We start from the raw sequence: 13,494 nt of genomic DNA, 5'->3' as shown, positions 1-13,494 counted from the left end.
TTCTTCAGGTCAAGTTAAAGTTCTTTTGATGATAACCTGCCAAAGATCAGTTTACTTCTTGATATATGAGTTGCAGGTGCTTGGAGCTTGCTTTTGGTTGCTTTACATTCTTTATTTTCAAATGAGTAGGAAACAAAATACTTGCAAGTGTTCTGGATGAAAGTTACCATCACCATTGGTACTAAAAGGTTTGATTTTTAAAATCTTAGCAAATTGATTTGTAGACGTTTGGATGAAGCAAGCTGGACTACTCATTTCATTACAATTTACAGTTTGAACAAATGAAGCGTCACTCTGTTGGTAGGTTAACATGAGGGGGTCTTGATTTGATACTTGTTGGGAAATGTACTTTTGAAATGCCATTAGGAGCTCCATGGCATTTTTGTGTACCTTGGCCAACCTCGAGATGTTTAGGATCAGCTGAGCTTTTCCACAGCTTTGAAATTCTCTCCAATTCAGTAGACAAAGAGTGAGTTTCTAATCCTATAATTGTAGAAACCTATGACATTAAATTTGATTTTATAAAAATCTAGATCTTCTTCGATATTATAGTGAGTAACATGATACAGGACTGCTTTCCTAGAAGGCAATGTTTTGCGCTTTTTATGTGAGGGACTAAATCTGAAGGATTCAGTGGCATGAAAAGCCATGCTTTTTAAAGTTAAGTTTTTTCATGTGCTAAAGAAGCTCCGTGTAGGATAACGGTGGTACAAAGTGAAGCTGGACATGATTTGTCCATGCCAGAAGAAGGGAAAAAAATAGATTGCCTCTCTACACAGTCTGTTTCTTCTGCTCCCTGTTTCTGACTATTACAGCATTGTGTTGAGTGCTATATGGGGAGGTCAAAAATGGTGAGTGGGGGGAAGGGGGGGTCAAGATATTGATCCTAACTCTTGGCTGAGCAGCTAACTTTTTACATACCTTTGTGCAAATCACTTGACCTCTCTGTAGCTGTGGCAAGTAAATTGGAATTGGAAACTAGGCAATGTATCTGAACTAAACTCACTGCATAAATATATAGCTTTTAAATTGGTATGGATGGCAGAGTGTGAATGAGGATTGCTTTTGTTACTGAAAGCAAAAAAAATTTTTTTGTTACATATAGGGCATATTTTTTCTTAGCATTTTCATTTAAATTATTTTTAGATTTATAATCTTATTACCACTGTCTTATGCTTTTAGGGATGTTAGTTTGATAAATCTTACAATGCCTAGCACTCAAGTACATGCAAGCATCATCTTATTCTTCTCTGCAGCACTGCTAGGTATTAGGTGGGTAAATATTATTACTCTCATAGGTAAATTATGAAAGTCAAATTGGGGATGTTAGAGTACTTATCACTGGAACAGCTACAATTGGAACATGGGTGTCTCAGGTAAGTAAATGCCTTACTTATTCTTCTAGACTTCAGTGATGCCTCCGTTTCTGATTTTTGTTTTTATTTTCAAAATTGGCCTACTAAATTAGAAGCTCCAGGGAAAGACTTCTTAAGAGATCCAGCCCATTACTCTGGGTGAGTGCAGTTGTTTCCTATAACAGATGAAGTGTTTAGTCTAGCCTACTTTTAACTGAAGACATTTCTGTTTCCTGCACCACATTATGATAAATGCAGATTTGCCTTCCACTGAATTTTTAATGGTAATGCGATCTGCAAAATTATGTTAAATGTAGATTTTTAATGATGTGAATAGATTTGATCCTAATGTATTTACAAGTCATATCTTTTCTCTGAGTGATTAAAAACCCAGATTTTTGTCTTTCATTCCTTCTCAACTCCAGAAGCCAATACAGCTAAAGGGAAAAACAAGATTATATTCCTTTATGTACATTATCAGCAGAATTGTCTGTTATGTCCTGATCAGTTGTACCTGCGCCACACCCGCAGAGGATAGTGATGTTGTGCAATTGTTCTTAAATATCTAATTTGGCTTGCAGAATCCTTTTTACTGCTGATGCGGAAGATGGAAAGAACCCAACTCCACTTTAATATCCCAAGCAGAGTTTGAAGTGCTGACAAGTAAGAAAATACCTACCCGTTAAAGCATCTTCAGCTCTGCCATCTTCTTCTGGTCCCATAAATTTGATTCACAGTTGCATTCAAAACTAGCTTCATCATGTGATTTCAAATACCTGGGTGGAAATATTCCTGACCACAAGTTTTCCATGACAATTGAAACAGATGGAAGATGAAGAAAGGGAAGACTTAATCTTGTGCTACTGCACAAATAAATGTATATTTACTTTTTACGTTTACTGAACAGTAAATGATATATTTACACACATTTGTTTTTTGAAGATCAGAAGTTTAGCATGGTCAGGGCCTAGTCAAAGCTGCTTAGTACACTCAGGAGAAATGTGCCTTTTTGCACTTGTGTAGGCAATGGTCACTTTAATACAGGTTTCTGGAAAGCACTGTTGTCTGAATAAATGCTCAAATGAAATTTGCCTGTCATATCGTGTAATACCATACATTCTTTACATTGTAATCTCAGTAGCGATCCTGTAACACACCTAATATAATCTATTTTAGTTACTGTGGCAATTAAATCATGAATCCCACATATTTTATATTATTTAAGAAGAGAAGTATGATATGAGCTATAATGGCCCTGGAGAAATCTGCTTGAGAAAAGTCAGGGAAACAGATTTTTTTGAAATATGAACTCACTTTCTCTAATGCTTTCTGAAATGTACAGTAGCCAAATGACCCAGTATGCAGAAAAATATCCAACAGACTTAATATCTGGAAATCGAAGGTATACATTAACTGTTTTTTAAATTTTTATTGTGTTGTGTAAGCCTGAAAATTTGAGTGTCATTGTATGACCTTTTAACAATGAAAATGTGCTAGCCATTCATCTTGAGTGTTTGCACAATGCTACTTTGGCTAAATCTGCATGTAGAAAAAAGAACAGTAAGAAAAGTAAAGAAATCAAACCCACAGACTTTTTAACCAAATATTGAGATGTGAAGTTGCGGGAAAAGGTAATTTCAAGTGAGAATGACTGCACTGCTGGTTTGGACCAAAGGACATGTCAGCAATACTTCTTAGTAACAATTTCAGACTATAGAAAAGGAGCCATTTTAGCAAAAAGAAGCAGAGTGGAAAATGCAAGAAAGAAAGAAGAAAACTGGAGTTTTCTTCTCCAGGGCAGCAACTTTTAATTTCAATTAAAGCAGTTGGGCTACCAGAGCAGCATGCTAATACATAGTACGGGGAGTCAGTGAATACAAATGACCTTTGCTTATTTGGGCTTTCGTGCTTTTCCTCCTCCTGATTGAAAAGGAACACCCAGCAGTTGTCTTAATTGGACATTAATTGATACATATTCGCAGGAAGTAGTGCCTGTGATCTTGCAGCTTGTTTGTATGAGAGAGTATAATGGAACAAACTGTGAGGAATTTTTTTGATGATCACAGTGACATAGCACAGCAGTATGAATTTTAAAATTATCTCAAATGTTTGAAGAGTCATTACTGGAACAGACTTAGCTGCTTAATATTCTACCTTACACATTAAAAGCATAATTAAACTGAAGATAAACCTTATAATTATGACCTCATACCTCCTCTCAGTAATATTCTCTTATACTTTCTTGAGTCCTCATGATGATACAAAAGAGGATGATAACAGAACGCAGAGGTTGCTCAGACTACTCATCTTTCAAAACTATCAGTCACTACTCCCAAGTAGAAAGTCGTACCAGCTCTTCCCTACTAATGAGTTGTACCCAGTCACTTTAGGGAGACACCTGTCAGGTCTCAGAAACCATTTTACCTAAACACAGCATTAAAATATAGGAAGCAATTTGCTTATCTTTGTGCAGCATAAAATGAAAAACCATTTGGGAAATCTGTAGATAATGATCATTCCTCTTCCTTTGTAGATCAATACATCTTACTTCCAGTGGAGATTGCCCATGTAGACACAAAGTAGCTCTGACTTACTTGACTAAGTACTTCCCAATGTCAGATTCAGTGGGTAGAATACAGTATGGCAGAAAAGACACCACCTTTGTCCTTGAGCATTCAAATATCTTTAGCTTTGAGCTAAGAATTATGTTTTCATTTCTGTTGCTATTCATACTACAACTAAGCAAACTCAAAAAGCACAGTCCCTTTGAAATGACATTCAGCTCTGAGGGAGATCCTTTCATACTGCTTTGTTCCAATGACATCTGTAAATGGGATCCAGAAATAATGTTAAGTAATCCACACTTGCATGAGGATGTATTGTATGAGAACCAAGAAAGTAGAAGTCTTTATAACTAATAAATTGTAGGAAGGCGTAGGAACAGTTACACAGCAAAAGAGGTTACCAAAGCATTGGAAGCTTGTAGCTGTTAATCCGTAATAAAAGCAGGTTGCTATAAATCACTTCTGTAGACTAACTCAGCCCACCAAGACCATGCAAGTGTACTGAAATTACTCGTGTTGTTAAACATCGCCACAAAAAATAGTGCTTAAAAATAAGCATATTGCTTCAAATGAGACTAGCTGAAAACACTGCCTTCGTGTAAAAAGGAGGTAGGAAAGGTGACAGAAACTGGAAACTGTGCAGTGACAGTCATCTAAGCATAGGTGCCCATGTAAAAATGACAAGTTGTGGTCATCCTCAGCCGATGATGTCTAGGAATCCACAGCTTTGAGCTGCAAGCTCAAAGGGGAAGTGTCCATGCCATTCCATGAGCCAGTCCAGCCTTTACTTGCAAAAAGGGCATGCTAAACCTCTGTATTTTATTTCCCGTAGTTTGAAGAAAACAGCTCTGTGCTGCACTAGTTAAAGAAAGCTAAATGTCAAATTGCTGGCAGTTTAACAGTATTCAGCTGGCTGCTTTTTATGGTTTAAATTGGAAACTGGATGGCTCTTTAAAATGGTTCAAGTTTCCTGAAGGCAGATCTCCAAAAGTCACTCTGCATGCAGAAAGCCCAGCCTCTACTATTGCATTCTTTATGCCTGCAACAACAGTTAGACTGACCGTTACCCAAGGAGCCGTTTCTCCTACTTCTTTTCCTGCTAGTGGCTGTGTAGCTGACTTTAATACAAAACTGTTTAAATTTTATGGTTGAAATGGCAGCTCCTACCAGAAGATTTTAAATGGCAAGAAATGTGTTATTTTTGGTGGTTTGCTTATGACCTTGTCTGTCCTTACCTGTGAATCTATACTGATCCTATTCTAATATATGCAGACAAAAAAAGTTGTTAGTGTTTAGAGATTATGGTAAGTTGGCATTCCTTAATGCATATGGTTTACTGGAAGATACAGTGGTGTCTACAAAAGCAGGGAGGAGAGGCAATGTAGAGTTAAGAAGCAAAGATACTGAGGCAGTACTAACCGAGAAGGTGCAATGTTTATCTGCCAATATTAGTTTCCAATGTATTTGATACTTCATAATGTCAGTTGCTTGGAAACCAGTGTTTTGTGCCCTTTTGCTGCTTGGCAGAAATCACTTTAATTGGCATGTTTCTAGCACTGTCACTGCTGGCAGTTTGCAGCGGGGTTTTTTTTTCCAGAAGCAAAAATTTTCTTTTACGTGAATGATGGCTCACATTAATTAGACAGCAGTCATGGGCAAAGACAACCATTTAAGTGTATGGATGTATGAATCATTATCTCTGTCATCAATCACTGGAAAGACTGCTATTCCCATCAACATTTCTGCCTTTCCAGGCTGTTTGAGTCTCAATCTCCTTTCCTTTTGTGCAAAAATATGTTTGTTTATGTTTGAAATTTCGTAAGTGGAAATAGTTCATTGCTTATTAGATTTTACTATCTATCTAAACACAACAGTCTAATCCCATGTATTATGATACAAAATGACACATTGTTGCTGAATGTTTGAACAAAGCTAACACTTAAAATGGGTTTTTCATTATTTAGTAGTAGAATGTTATTGCTCTGTAAATACCTTTATTGTGGTAAGGCAAGACACTAGATTGTGAGGAGTGGTTTCTACTTTCACATGAAAATCTTGAACCAGCAGTATTTCCTGGTAGAGGATCAGGGACATCAGTGAAGTTCCACTTAACAAGCAGTGAGTTTTTATCAGTAATATGAACATAAAGTTGTTATTGTAGATTCTTGCAGCAAGAAAATAGAAAGCCTGGAAACGTCCAGATTATTTTTTTCTTTTGACATTTTAGTAATAGTTTTCCCACAGCTTTTTGGAGAAGAATTTAAAGCAAAGCCTTGAAATCTCATGGGTTTATTTTTCTGCCCTTTATCAGTACAAAGCTGTCTTCTCTGTGCTGCTCTGGAAGTACTTCCCCCACTCACCTTTGTTTAGGTACTTCTCCAGAGACATCAAGAGCTGGAAAGCTAAATGTGCCTACCCCCAAAGAAAACTTTTATATGAAGATCAACAGAAATGGGAGTTACAGCATGGCACAAGCAGAGGGGTGGGTGGGTGTGCATGTTCTTATGTTCTGGGACTTCTTAAAAGAGAAATTGCTGCCCTCCATTCTTTCCAGGTTGAGAAGAACACATTTCCAGCTAAAAATAAGCCAGTTTTTGGTATGTTGTTTTTTGTACCTCCAGGTAGCCAAATATGTTTGTGCTTCTCAATGTTAGAGAACATCTCCTCATTTTCAAAGTAGAGGTTCTGCTTCAGTTCACAATGGAAGCAGCATCTTCTATATTTTAATGTCTTTGTAGTTAGTTGAAAACCACTCTGAGACATCTTTAAATATGCAGTAATAGATTAATACATTCACCTGGTGACATCTTTTATACTAGTGTGGGGTGTTGTTTTGACTACTGAAGATCCGTATTTCCCGCTGCACAACCTCCTCTGAACATACCACAATTTTACTCATGTCTTATTTTAACTTTACTTGTTTCATTACTTATTTCATGGTCAGATTTTCATGTGATAATATGCATCTTTCCCATTATGCAGATCCTGATTTTGTTTTTTTAAACAGAGACGTTTGAGTACAGAATATTGTACTCATCTGCAGGAGAATAAAATGGGAATCTACGTCTGAAATAATGTGGGTATTCCAGATTGTTTGTATGTCTTCAACTACTCAAGACGGATGTTGATATGGTACTACTTTAGTTCCTTGCCAGAATGGTTAATGGTTCAGTATGGTAAATCATCACATACGTCTGAGTTTCTATGGGTTAGTAACTACATTTAATAAATTTTAATGTCATTATCATCTGGTCTTCACTGAATTTAAGACGACTACATGTATGAATATTTACCCATTTGGTTCTTACTGTGTAATTACTCAACCATTAAATAGGAGTAGTAACCAGCATGTTCCCGATTCTCCATTGCCTCATGTGAATACATTTGCATCTCTAACTTGGCTGTAAACACTACCAAACCAGAATTCGTAATTAATTTATGTTAGTACCTACATATTGATTGTGAGTAGTTGCAATTGTTGTTGCAGTCATCCACGTGCTAAGCTTTCAGGATATGACCTGAATGTGGAGCTCAATAGTAGGACTTGCTAGCTCAGGCTCACCACCATGTAAACTTAACTCCATGGCTTTTGGTAATTTCAGAAGGTGGGTAGCGTATGCACCCTGTAATAACTCACTTGAGTATATTTTAAGTGAACAGTGCACTAATTCTCATTTACAATGAGACTGCCTTACATCACTCAGCAAAGGTGTAAAGCAGTCTTAATGTAAATAAATTTGGGACATACTGACCTAGATTACAACACTGAATGTAAGGCACTAAAGAACCGAGTGAAACGGTCAGCAGCTCCAGTATTTACCGATAAAAGAATGGAACAGATTCTCCGCTGGTATAAATCAGTATCACTGTTGACAATTTACAAGAAATGCGGAGTTTGCTCTCCTATTGTTCTGTGTGTGCTTTGTAAATAAGAAAAGCACTGTGTGCATATGGATTTTCTTTTATCTTGGCATTTTCTGCTGTTTTACGATTATTACCTATTTAGGTGTTACAGCACCTATTTAGGTGTTACAGCACCTTGTCAGAAAGTTAAGGGACATATAAGAATTACTGCAGCTATTAGAATGCAGCAACAGCTCAAATGGAGTCTGATAATGCGCATACACACAACATAGTATTTTGGGGGACTGGAATGATTAAAAAAAGTGTCCTATTCCAACTGAAACAGCAGTGAGGGAAGTAACATTTAATCAATTGAAATCTGATGAGAATGCAGGTGTTAATGCTTGTGCTCCTGCAGATATTACCATAGGATCCTTAAAAACTTCAGGTTGTCAGAACTTCCGTTTTATTGTACGTTCAAAAAGACAGACCCTCCAGTACCACAGTTCCCCCTAAAGCTAGGTAAGGGCATAGATTTCAAGTTTAATCCAAATGAAGCAAGTTTGCTGCTGTTACTGCTTCCTTCAGTGGATATTTCTTTGAATTCTTCAGGATCCAAATACTCATCAGCCTCATTTGAGATTTGTGATGGGATCACAGCTCACGATGGCATGGCTGCAAATAATGCTAAGTGTTTGTTTAGGAGAATTATACTGGATTTTAATCCGTAGTTTTCATCTGTAATGTTCGGAATACAGTTTAGCTGTATTTACTGGAGTTTCAAAGTTATTGCCTCCCGTGCTTTCTGTTTTATACAGAAATGGATTGTTGTTTGTATTACTTTTTCTGCTATAGAAAATATTTACTCAGAATGCTTTTAAGTGGCAGTGTGCATAAAATTGCACTTGCTTTTCACCTGGCAAGCCTTAGCTCATATTCAGTTTGTCACTAGTGCAACAGGTTAGGCAGTGCCCGGCCGATATTCACCTTGCAACACCCTCAGCAGGGTCTGGCCTTGTGCCCAAAGGGAGCTTTTATTGGTCTAGTAGGGAGTTGTTGCAGATGCAGATTGAAATGCTTTTATGAAAATATAGGAAATGGCATTTAGAAAGCCTGTGCTCTCAGTGGCTTTCGGAACAATGCCACGTTGGTTTCATTTATATTTACAGTTGGCTATAAGCCTCTGGAAAAGGCTAAATTCTTTCTGTATAGCATCTGGAGCAGGAGATGTTCTTTCATTAGCTTTATGGATATAAAGGCTGTAGCCATTAAGATAAGAAAATTGAATAAGCCATTTTATGAAACAGTGGCTAAAAATTTCCATGATCAGAGAAATATGTAAGTAGTTATATTGTTTGATAGATACATAGTTATTTTACTTACAGCTCACAATTTTTGTTCACCATGATCATAATGTTCAGCCTTAAAGAGACAGAGAATCAAGCTGGTATAAATAGACTGCAACTTCTTTGCACCTCAGGGAATGGGACAGAGGGAGATTAGCAGGAAGAGTTAAGGAGACTGAAGCACCCGGGTAACAACACCCACTGCATTGAATACAGTTGCTTAGTAGAAGGACAGCCACATGGGTGTGCAGCCTTCTGCCCGTCTTTCTAGCAATTCTGTTCAGGCTGGAGTTATACCAGCTTACCTGAGCAAGGATTTGGCATCACATGTTCAGGAGTGCATGTCATTCCTTTAGTAAACCATCTCCCACTGAATTTGTTTGTGTACACAGTAGATGTGAGGTTGTTAACTGTAAAATTTGATCTGCTGGGACAAATACATCCTTAGTATGATTCCTTTGAATTTAGTGAAGATGACCCAAGGTACTTAAATAAGTTATACTTAAACAGAAGGTAAAAAAATCTGGTAAATATCTAGCTTGTCTTTACCCTGATGCAAAGGTTTCTGGCATTATTATCATAGCTTCTTAATGTTTTTCTAGCACCTAAATTATAATTAAGACAAATTTTATGGTTTCCTTTTATTTTTATGAGTCATTTCTTACTCAAAGAAAGGCACCAAGAATCTAAAATCTTAGTAGTAAAGGTTCAATTCCCTAATAGTTTAATGGCCTTGTATTACAATTAACTGATGACCTTGCGTCCCTAAAGGATTTAAAGAGTAATTTAATAAGTACGTAGTTACACCAAGCACTAAAAATACACTTGCTTCTGTATGTGTAGTACACTACTGGGTCACTCCTTGGTACTTGTCATTGACCCTTATCTGTAATACTACATTCATGTAGAGAAAACTTGAAGTATTCCATGGTACTTTATTACTGCTCAGGAAACTCTTTTAATTTTCATGCTGATAAAGATATTAACTTAGAAAAGCAAGACAAATCCTTTTGTCTGAATGGCAGTTGAAAACCTGTGTTGTGACTACAGTTGACTGAAGCTCAATTACTTTAATAAATGTGTTCCAAATTTAATCTCGATTACATTTGCATTTTAATGAACGATTCTCACCTACTTGTCAAATAGGCAGCCCAGGTAAATTTATTAAGTTATTGTATAAACAGGGTATTGTGATGCCAGAGTGTAAATGGAGAAATATTTGGTGTCCTATTCCAGCAATATACTGTAAATCCACAGTGTAGAAAAGTATGTTGGTCACCTCTGTATTTTAAGTTTGGATTCATTTTACCGTTTTCCTGACAAGAGTCCATGAACCTTTAGGGTCATTCATAAATATCCCAGAAATAATTCTATGGAATTATGAGAGGATTTTTTTTTTTTTTTAAATCAGGTAGTTATTACAGCTTTTTTATGCTGCATTTCTGTTAATTCTATTTTATGTCTTTTTCCATACTTGGAGACTGTAGAGCTACATTTTGTTATACCTGGGACTTCAAGGAAGTCATAGACTAAAAATGTTCATTCACAAGTGTGCATAACGTTTCCTATTCCTATGGGTATATGAGAGTGATCATTGATTTTGGTATACGCATATTAAAGCCTTGTGCATTAGATAAACCTTAAAAAAAAGTACTGATTGTACTTGCCATTTATGCATCTTTCTCCAATAACACTGGTTATGGCTGTTAGTGTAAAAGAACTTTCTAGTTTATAATTATCTTTCTCTATCACTTTGATTCATGTAATAACCTCGTTGTTCACTAATTGTGGCATTATAATACACAGCTACAGCAGGGGTTTTGATCTTTAAGAAGGAATACTTACATTAGTGCATGCAGAAATGTAGAAAAAGCACTACGAAGGGTAAAAATATTTTTACATAAAAATATCTTGATAGTTGGCAGAAAGGAGAGAGAGAAAACTACTGGAAAAGGACATAAAGGAAGAATTTGAGGCCATTAAACGTTTTCTAGTATTCCAAGAGAAGTCTGTTATGCAAAATACTAGGTTCTTATGAAAAACATTAAGCCAGTCTGACACGACCCCGAAATCCTTATGTTTTTCTAAAGCATGCAGCATTTCTTATCAGGGACATCTTATTTTCTTATCTTTTTTTTTTCTTTTTCGAAAGTTAGTATAGAAATATCTAGCAGACAGGTTATCTACCTGAACTGGAAATGTTTTCAGGCTTGTATTTCTAGTTGCTGGACTTAAAAAATAATGTCAACAAAACCAAAAACCCAATCCCAAAACGATTAAATTGTGCAACTGGTTTTTCATCAAGGGAAGCAAGGAGGGAGTAAACTGCTCCCCTTGAGAACTAGTGAGTTCTGTGCCTGAAATTTGCACCCTATATGGCCTTCAGGTGCTTTAATCCATGTCTGGTAAGAAAAGGGAGTTATTACTTGTCAGTAGAACAAATGAGGCCTAGCTTTCAAGCCTAATTTGTGTTTGAAAGAATCAGTACAGCCTGATGACACTTGATTCAAAAGCAGCAACACATTAACGTAAAGGGATGTGTCCTATGCCTGGATAGTATGCTTGTCTGACTTGGATCAACTGCTACATTCTTGCTAACATTTTTAATCAAAGGCTGTAGAGTAATTGTGTGCCGTATCCCTTTCACTGCCCTAGCTCACTCCCCGCCCGCCTATAGGGAGTGCATTATGGTTTCTTCTTTAATTTCTTCTCTTGCAGCAATATCCTGCCTGTTGTCTTCAGCTCACTCACAAGCTTTGCTGGCACCTTCCCTGTTACTAACAATGCAGCCTTCTGACAGCAAGTGGAATTTAGCAGCTAAAAGGTAGCTTCAGCGCAGTGCCTGTCAGGCTGTGACAACTCAGTTAAGACAGTGAGGAGCCCAGTGGTCAATTGGCTGCTATAAATTAGAATTAGGCAGGGAGTTTTTAAATCAAGTAGCAGACAAAGTGATGCTGAGTTCAAGACATCCAATAGTTAACCTGTGCGGTGCTGAAAGAGATAAGGGAAAGATGTCCCTGTTCCTGTTGGGGAATTGTTGTCCTTTGTTATATTGCAGAAGGAAATACTAATGTTGAACTCTTGAATATAGAAGAATGCAAAATCTCGGTTAAAAATTAAGTTGGTGGGCAACAGAGAAATTAATCAATTTGATAGTGTGTCTTTAGTACACTGACCAACTTGTGATGATTTTTGGCAGGCATCATATCAATTCTGTGAAGCAAGGTGGAGAATACTTTCATATACTTCACCAAGAATCACAGGAGAGGAAGAACGCACTGAAAGCAGCCCAGTGGGCTCAGGACACAAGATGGAGAACTGAGTTCCAGCCACCCAAATACTCCTCTGATGTGGAGGAGTCAGAGGAAGAAATAAACACGTAAGTCAACTCAGGGGGCTTTCAGTGGTCTGAGGACTGGTTTCAACAAGCAACAATCTCTAGTTTCTGCCATTACTTGATATTGAGGTAGAATATTGCTACTTGTGTGAACTAGAAAGAGAAAATGCTTAAAATCTGGGTGAGTAGCCGTAAACTTAGTAAGCATGGAAAAAAAATGCTTGAGGTGCTGTTTAAAAAGGAGGAAGTTTCGAAGGCAGATGGTTAGTGAACTCAGGAGAGGTTTCATAGCCAACTCAGAACTGATTCTCTGAGGAGAAAAGGAGGAGGCCTGGTGAGTTTGTGCCATGCTTTTGTTCCCATAATGGGACCACGGCATTAAGAATAAAAAAGAATTGTATTCAGCAGAATAAGTGGCTTAGCTTGCAGAGCGGGTTTCTTCCCTAGTTCATACCTATTACTACCTTCTTCAGGTTTTCTCTCCATCATGATTGAAGTCTTCAATCCTTTGGCTCACGCTGGTCTTTTCAGTGAGCCTCTAATTCCTGTTGTAACACTGTAGTTGTCTTCCATTTGTCAACTCTCACTAGGTGATGAGATGATTAAATACTTTCTCAGCAGGCCAGAGTAGCTCTTCTAGAGGTTACACACCTTTGGAGCCTTATTGCATCAAAAGCTCATCCATCTCTAACAGTCTTTTCTCACTGGTTTGCTGTGGCTTTTGTCACTCCCAGGTACCAGCTTCTTCTCCTTCACCTTTCTTCCATGATCTGACTCTTAACTTGGAAAACTCAGCCTCCAGAGTCATCTGAGATGCAATCATGCCCTAATCATAAAGTGGGACAACAATATATAACCGTTATTAAAAAATGAGAAATAAAATCTTTCCTGTTCGTATGAAACCCAGACCAAAAAGCAGACAAGTAGCACAGACAGGCTGAGAGATTCTGAACAGAAAAGTATCATATTTACTAGAGTAACATTTAATATCCAGCATTCTAAATGGTCACTAACTGAATAGCTGGAAAAGATGGGAAAGGAATAGAATA

The 13,494-nt window shown here is 37.3% G+C and overlaps 1 protein-coding gene across 1 annotated transcript in view; it reads left to right on the top strand.

Moving 5' to 3' along the window:
* The window catches only part of CCDC60 (coiled-coil domain containing 60), a 43,727-nt gene that overhangs the window by 2,042 nt on the left and 28,191 nt on the right, over positions 1 to 13,494 (top strand). The window contains exons 2-3 of the mRNA XM_009330822.1: positions 1,299 to 1,376; positions 12,308 to 12,487. Of these exons, the coding sequence (XP_009329097.1) occupies positions 1,306 to 1,376; positions 12,308 to 12,487 (251 nt within the window). The 5' untranslated portion in view covers positions 1,299 to 1,305. The remainder of the gene's footprint in view (positions 1 to 1,298; positions 1,377 to 12,307; positions 12,488 to 13,494) is intronic.

This window comes from Pygoscelis adeliae, unplaced genomic scaffold, assembly GCF_000699105.1.
Source record: "Pygoscelis adeliae isolate BGI_AS28 unplaced genomic scaffold, ASM69910v1 Scaffold358, whole genome shotgun sequence".
NCBI classification, from domain to species: Eukaryota; Metazoa; Chordata; class Aves; order Sphenisciformes; family Spheniscidae; genus Pygoscelis; species Pygoscelis adeliae.
The sequence above is the reverse complement of the archived record's forward strand: the minus strand, read 5'-3'. Positions and strand labels throughout refer to the sequence as shown.